Source organism: Neolamprologus multifasciatus, chromosome 20 (genome assembly GCF_963576455.1).
Source record: "Neolamprologus multifasciatus chromosome 20, fNeoMul1.2, whole genome shotgun sequence".
Classification (NCBI taxonomy): domain Eukaryota; kingdom Metazoa; phylum Chordata; class Actinopteri; order Cichliformes; family Cichlidae; genus Neolamprologus; species Neolamprologus multifasciatus.
This window is the reverse complement of record NC_140458.1, coordinates 35,324,750-35,331,876: the sequence shown is the minus strand read 5'-3', so window position 1 is coordinate 35,331,876 and position 7,127 is coordinate 35,324,750. Positions and strand designations below refer to the sequence as shown.

The 7,127-nt window shown below is 40.0% G+C and overlaps 2 protein-coding genes across 2 annotated transcripts; both read right to left on the bottom strand.

The window, feature by feature from the left end:
- Positions 1-272: 272 nt before the first annotated feature.
- Positions 273-3,173, bottom strand: LOC146495477 (uncharacterized). The gene is made up of 3 exons (XM_085145542.1): positions 3,075-3,173; positions 1,809-1,931; positions 273-1,664 (listed from the first exon to the last, which is right to left on the bottom strand). The coding sequence occupies exons 1-3, from the start codon at positions 3,158-3,160 to the stop codon at positions 1,499-1,501; spliced, it is 375 nt and encodes a 124-aa protein (XP_085001668.1). The 5' UTR covers positions 3,161-3,173; the 3' UTR covers positions 273-1,498.
- A 201-nt stretch (positions 3,174-3,374) lies between these two features.
- pnpla1 (patatin-like phospholipase domain containing 1) lies at positions 3,375-5,570 on the bottom strand. Its single transcript, XM_085145543.1, has 6 exons — positions 5,050-5,570; positions 4,734-4,966; positions 4,592-4,657; positions 4,297-4,506; positions 4,020-4,080; positions 3,375-3,585 (listed from the first exon to the last, which is right to left on the bottom strand). The coding sequence occupies exons 1-6, from the start codon at positions 5,255-5,257 to the stop codon at positions 3,386-3,388; spliced, it is 978 nt and encodes a 325-aa protein (XP_085001669.1). The 5' UTR covers positions 5,258-5,570; the 3' UTR covers positions 3,375-3,385.
- Positions 5,571-7,127: the final 1,557 nt, after the last annotated feature.

Below are 7,127 nucleotides of genomic sequence, written 5' to 3'. Positions count from 1 at the left end.
TTATTTATATAGCGCCAAATCACAACAAAAGTCGCCTCAAGGCGCTTCATAGATACAGAGAAAAGCCCAACAATCATATGACCCCCTATGAGCAGCACTTTGGTGACAGTGGGAAGGAAAAACTCCCTTTTAACAGGAAGAAACCTCCGGCAGAACCAGGCTCAGGGAGGGGCGGGGCCATCTGCTGTGATTGGTTGGGGTGAGAGAAGGAAGACAGGATAAAGACATGCTGTGGAAGAGAGACAGAGAGATGTTGTGGCCTTTGTAAAAAATAAAAATAAATGTGTAGAATGTATCTGGGCGATTTAAAAATACACTGTACTCTTCCCGAACAGCATGAAAGAGCAGATGCACGTGACATGATTTCAGCAACTGAGATAAAATCCTGGTGGATTTTGTAGTTTTGAATAAAATCTATTTTTCAGACACAATATCATTTTTAAAAAAACTGCTTTATTTTAATCCCAGTATTGTAAATGTCATTAAGCAGAACAGCATCAAACATGAAGAAGGTCCTAAGGCTACAACTCAATATAGCCTCATTTATAACAACAGGCTGCTCAAATGAAACCAGAAGCTTCAAGCATAGACTGGAAGACCGCAGCTATTAACAGCTGAATGTTAGAAAAGCAACACAAAGACTTGATACAAGGCAAACAAGCCTTAGAAAGTAGGTTTCTGCTCCTTGGACATCAAACTTGTCACACATTAGTATTTGTGCCCTTTCCCAGAATTCCTTGATCGTTATGAAGCTGCGTCTGGAAATGAAATGAAGACATGCCGGAGGCAACAGCGCTTCACCACCGACTCGCTGTAAAACGATAGTGAGGTAACGATGAAAGAGCCCCGTTGTGTATCAGCTCATCACAGGACTAACCGTCACCCTGCAGATAAATTCTTAACCATGAGTGTTTTTGTCAGTGATGTTCTGATTTTAAACTCTGAAAGAGCTCTCACTGTAGATAAACAGGACTTTCAGACATACCACAACCACTTGCATATGCATTTCTGTCACATTTTGTGCTTTGGTATTAAAAATGACATTAAACTATAAAACATTTCATTAGTTTGTTTGAAGACTGAGACATGTTGACTTTTTTCTAGAAGAGCTTAACCACAGTGCATTTTAAAGATTGTAGTTTTAATCTTCTCCAAGGAAATGAAAGTAATTCTGAAGGGTGGATTACAGCCTTTCAATGACCTTTTACATCATACCATCTTCAGGTCAAACACCTTCAGGTGTAGATTTGTCTGACTGTTCTTCATAAATTCTTTAAAGGATTCTGCATCCAGCACAACGTTGAGTGTTAAAGAACCAATAATGACAAAACTATGCCAACTATGAAGGTTTGCACTCCACTGCCTCAGCAAGACAATTTCATAAGTATGAAAACATAGATACAGATATTTTACTCAGCTTTCGTAAATCACAAGCCTGTAAACTCTTCAACACTTTAGAACATGTTAAATCTGCACTTCACTTGTTTACAACAGTATTTCACAAAGACTGTTTTTTGGGTTTCTTGTAAACCGGAGATGATTTTTCACTGCCGTTCTCCGAACGTGAAGAAAACTCATTGAAAGACGACGGCGGCCTCCGGCCTTGTGATGCCTCCGACTGTGCCTGGTCTCTCTGCCACAGCGCCCGGGCCACCGGCATGATGCTAAAACACAGAAATTCAAGTTGAGTTGAGTTTGGCTGAAATACTTGAGATGAAAAACTGTTAAGATTTCAAGTAAAATTATTCTATATAAATCCTATAAACAGTGTAATAATTAATCATTTAAGATAAGAGATGCCGTCTTACTTTTCATTTATATTCTTCTTGAAGGTAGAGACGGCTCCTTCGAAAAAGAAAAAGGTGAAAACTCTCATGGTGTGCCAAGTCAAAAGAAGAAGCTCGGGCATCTGCTTGAACAGCAACTCCAGCCTGGTGGAAATAGAGAGGTCACAGTGACTGCATCTGCATAACAGATGTTACTGAAGCATAAAAAGTAAATAAGAAACTACAAGTACAGTAATGTGAAAAAGAAAATGCGCTTTAATTTAATTTAAAATTAGATAAATACAGCTTCAGATGAACAATAAAACATGACACATTACAATGTATAATTATTGGTTTAGCAAAAAACTAAGAAAACTAAGCACACCTTTAACAACAAGAGCTTTTTGTGTGTGACTAATCAGTCTTTCCCTGTGTTGGGATTTGGGCCCATTTTCTTTACAAGATTTCTTCAATTCAATTAAAGTTGATCTATATAAAACACCAATAATTGACTCAAGGCGCTCCACACTGGAGACAGTGGGAAGGAAAGTTCTGGCAGAACCAGTTTGTTTGGGGTGTTTGTGTCGATATGCTCTGTTTGGTTTTCTCTAAATATGGCGAAGGGCATTAAATCCACCATCCCCACGTTGATCTTGGCTCTCCACAGCACATTGTTCCAGATGTTTTTACAGATGCAGCTTTGTAAACTTAAGGCATGCTGCAATCTTCTTTTTAGAGAGAAGAGGCCTTCTCAACTATTAGAAAAAAAACTCCTCCTTGTTCAATCTTCATGTGAACTTTAATTTTTAACATGCTAACTTCAGTCTGCACAGTCTGAGATGTAGCTGCTGGTCATCGTGCTGTATTGGGATGATTAGGACGTGTTGCAGAGATGCTGCCTGTGTTTAAGGCCATAGTCTGACAATCTGGGAGCTCAGATCAGTCATTCTACAAACAAAAATTAAGAAGCTAAGTAAAAAGCTGCAGGTTGCAGCTAATGTAGTGTTGCATAATGATAAACAATGGAAAGCACTGCTAATTCTAAAAGGTATAAGAGAACATTACCACATGACGTCTCTGCACAAAAATAGGAATTTCAGAACTCCGTCACCATCTATTAGCAGCCGTTTCCTGGAATTATCCAGCAACCTCATGATGATCACATCATCTCAGAGATTTTATGGTCATTAGTGAAACGATCGAGCTTTTTTCTTTCTTCTTTGTTTATCAAACAAAAACAAGGAGAGTTTCAGAGCTTCGGAGCACACAACATTTCTGCTGGCCTGTTGTGTCCAGTGTGTTCATTACCTGTCCCTGTTCTGCAGCACAGCATAATAAGACAGCATGAGGGGCAGGAGCAGGTAGGATAGGATTCTTGCAGGGAGTCCAAACATGTTCAGATAAGTCACCACGTTGCTCAGCAACGCTGAAATGCAGACATGAACAAAGATAGTTTTGCAAAAGTGGAACAATATGAATGTTTTGGTTCAGTTTCGTTCTACTGAATCATTCATCGTTCTGTTGACATCACATCGATAAACTGACCGACGTCAGATTTCATTTGCGTTGCTATGAAATTGCTGTTTCCCTACTAGTGATATTTGTGCCTGTGAGTGTGTTCAAAACATGCCGTTTTTCACAGTATCAAAGTGGAGAGGAGGATATTGTTCCTGTGTGGTAGAGTCGCTCATCTGAACGGTTCCGTTGTCTATAAAAGATGTCAGCTCGGTCGTCCCGTTTTCCAGCTTCTTCCTCTCCTCTTCATCTTTCATGGTTTCCAGATGAAGCCATGTGATATTCTGATTAACGCGAAGTGGCCCTTGGACAGTTTTGAACATGAGAGAAAGGAATTAAAGAGAAAGTTAGGTAGATTAAATTTAGCCAAGAAAAACTGTTTGTTTGTTTGTTTGTTTGTTTGTTTGTTTGTTTGTTTGTTTGTTTGTTGGTTGGTTGGTTGGTTGGTTGGTTGGTTGGTTGGTTTGTTTGTTTGGTTGGTTGGTTGGTTGGTTGATTGGTTGGTTGGTTGGTTTGTTGGTTTGTTGGTTTGTTTGTTTGTTTGTTTGTTTGTTTGTTTGTTTGTTTGTTGGTTGGTTGGTTGGTTGGTTGGTTGGTTGGTTGGTTGGTTTGTTTGTTTGGTTGGTTGGTTGGTTGGTTGATTGGTTGGTTGGTTGGTTTGTTGGTTTGTTGGTTTGTTTGTTTGTTTGTTTGTTTGTTTGTTTGTTTGTTTGTAACTCTGACTAGCACCTGACTCACCATTACTCTGAAGGAAATGAACAGCATCTCTGTAGCCGCTGTGAAAGGCTTCCTCAATATTCTGGAAGGGAAAAAATGACATAAACATAATTAAATGTAACACAATGAAATAAAAGATCACAAATAATGTAATGTTTTGTGGCGTAATGTTTAATTTCCTTTGCTATATTTCTAAAAATGTTAAACACAAGCTGCTACTATTACACAATAATAGACTGAGGATTGAGATGAGGATACAGGCAGTATAGGATATGGCGACATATAGTTTGGGTCTGACCTCCAAAGTTGGGTAAATGGCATTGATGAACCTGAAGCTGTTGTCCAAATTGCCCTTGAAAGTGGCACCACACGTTACAACGTCCAGCCTACATGGTGCGTCGCCAGGGCAGATGTCACTCTCTCCAGAAAACGGGCACACGGTCAGTGTGCGACTGGAGGATCCAGGCGCTAAAGGCTGAATGCCGCTTAAGCCACCATCCAAATAGAACTGCAGAGATTAACATTTGGGATTTTTATTTTGAAAACAGGGCTCACAAGGTGGGAGGGAATTTTTGAGGCCACCAAATACTCACTACTCCTTTGAATGATGGAGGTACGAAACCACAGTAACCAGGCAAAAAACAGCTACAAAGCAGTGCCTGAACACACATAACATAGTTATTAAGGTTTGTTTTTTACTTATTTCTGAGCTCCAAAACAGTAGAGCAAGCGTACCTGTACTACATCTTCTTTGGAGTCAAAATCAGACATGAGAATTTGCTCGCCATCCGTCAGACGGGTCATGGTAACAGCAAGGCGACCGTTGGCCAGTTGGTGCGCATTAGACGGGAGATGCTTGTTTAAAATACATTCCAGCCAGTGAAAAAACTTGATCGAGGGGTTCAGCGGTCCAAGGGTAAAAGACTTAACTTCCTTGGCAAAATTAATCATCTCATCCCGAATGGTAACTGTAAATTAGAGGATTGGAGGAATAAATGTGTAATGAATACATCCAACAGAAGTCATTGCAGAACATAAGAAAGTCACTTACTTAGATTCATTTCACAAACCACAGCAGCTGCTACCAGAGAACCAGCAGATGAGCCAAGGATGCTCGGTGCGCAGTGTACTATCCAGGGTGCATAATGCAGGAAGCACTGGGCGACGCCTAACTGGTAGGTGGCCAGGAACCCTGATCCAGAAAAGGAGATGGACCGAGGACTTTCAGTGTACTGACAACTGGAAACTCCAGGGGTCATTTTCCAAGGTTTTCCAATGATCTGTTTAAATATTGTAAATGGAGAAAAACCTTTTTTTTTTAATGGAGAACAAGCTAAGGCGATGAACTATCCACTCAGATCTTGGGAGAGCGTTTCACAGTCACTGTTTTTAAATCCATTGCAATTAGACATAGCATGTTGGTCATGCTCATGTGAACAGGGGTAAAATAAGGATTTCTAATGTTGGGGGGTTGTGTAGCTCCATGGTTGCAATGCATGAACCAAAATACTTTCACACTATTTGAATAAAAACACTTTAAACAAGATGAGAGGTGGAAAGTTTCACTGAGAGCACATAAACTGATAAACTCCCAGCTGTTGCAAATAAAACACTTCTGCGATACATTCTTCTGTTTATCAGTATCATGTATAGAGTGATAGTCAATATTTAATTTATAATTACTTGACTGATATTTCAGAGTATAGAAGGTTCTGCACTGGAGACTAATGGGACTGTTAGTGTCTAAGATTAAAACACTCATTTTGTCGAGTTGTGAGCTTTACGTCAGTTGTGTTGTTAGTGTGGTGAGCTTTCTAAAGTTGGAAACAGTGATTCAGCATCACTCAGGCTCCTGTACTGACTTCCGCCTGATCTTTACGTCATGCAGGGTTGCCTGTTGGACACAGGAGTCACATGAGATGTCTGACTCCTGACAGATAATGTTACTATTGTCTGCAAGTAGGCAACTCTTGACTTTCTTAAAATTAAATTAACCTCTTACGCCCCGAGCCTAACTGATCTCCTGCCTTTTGCCCCCGTATCAGGAGGCGTTGGGGCTTAAGAGGTTAATTTGGTGTACGTGTGTTGTGTACCTCATTAAGCATTACACACCAATAATAAACTAGCTTTTCTAACTTTCTTAACTTTACCTTACTTGGTACTTTACATGCATTTTTTAAGCAAAGCTGACTTATTTTTGCAGTGTTGGATATTAGAGGAGACATTGATGTAATGTAAGCTGCTCTGGTATTTTGCTCAAACCATGCCAGCTACCTAGTTTCAAATGAACTTAATCTTAATGTAACAGATGGCTTTTATACTATTTGGATCAAATCGACATGTCGAATAAGTAAATTATTGAACTGATTTGCATTCAGGTGGGAACAAAAAAGGCTGAAATGTCAGTTTACAGTCGAGTCCTACGTCTGTGCTGCCACCTGTCTGATCTGTGTAATTAACATCAAACTGACAAAGTGGAGATGGATATGTAAGCCTGTGAAACACTCTACACAAGCCTCTATTTTACAAATTCTACAGCTCCAGCTGAACAGTTATTATACCTAATAGGTCAAAATGTTTTTAGGCCCATAACTGTAAAAACTGCATTGTCAAAGATGGGTGAAAGATGAGCAGATGACGAGTAAATCAGCCATGGCTCAGCCAGTCTTATAACATGTGGTGACTTTTTGTCTTTTCCTTAAGACTAAAAATATTCAAAAGCTGAACCACTGCAGGAAATACGAGTATTTGAATCATTGAATTGTAAATCCTATTAAATTTACAACAGCACCCCCTGCTGGTAGAATTCAGACCATTCAACTGTCATGAGGGAATATTGCAATTGTTTAACAACGATCTATTTTTGTCCTGACGTTTGGCTTCATCTCAGAAAAACATTTATATGAACTGTTTTATCAACATATATAATTGGGATAGCTCAGTAGGTAGAGTGGTGGCCCCACGATCGGAAGGTCGGGGATTCGAATCCACTGAACGGCTCCCCCGAGGTACTCCTTAGCGAGGTGCCGTCCCTACACACTGCTCCCTGGGTGCCCAATGGCTGCCCACTGCTTCACAGAGTGAGTGGGTTAAATGCAGAGAGAAATTTCCCCTCAGGGATCAATAAAG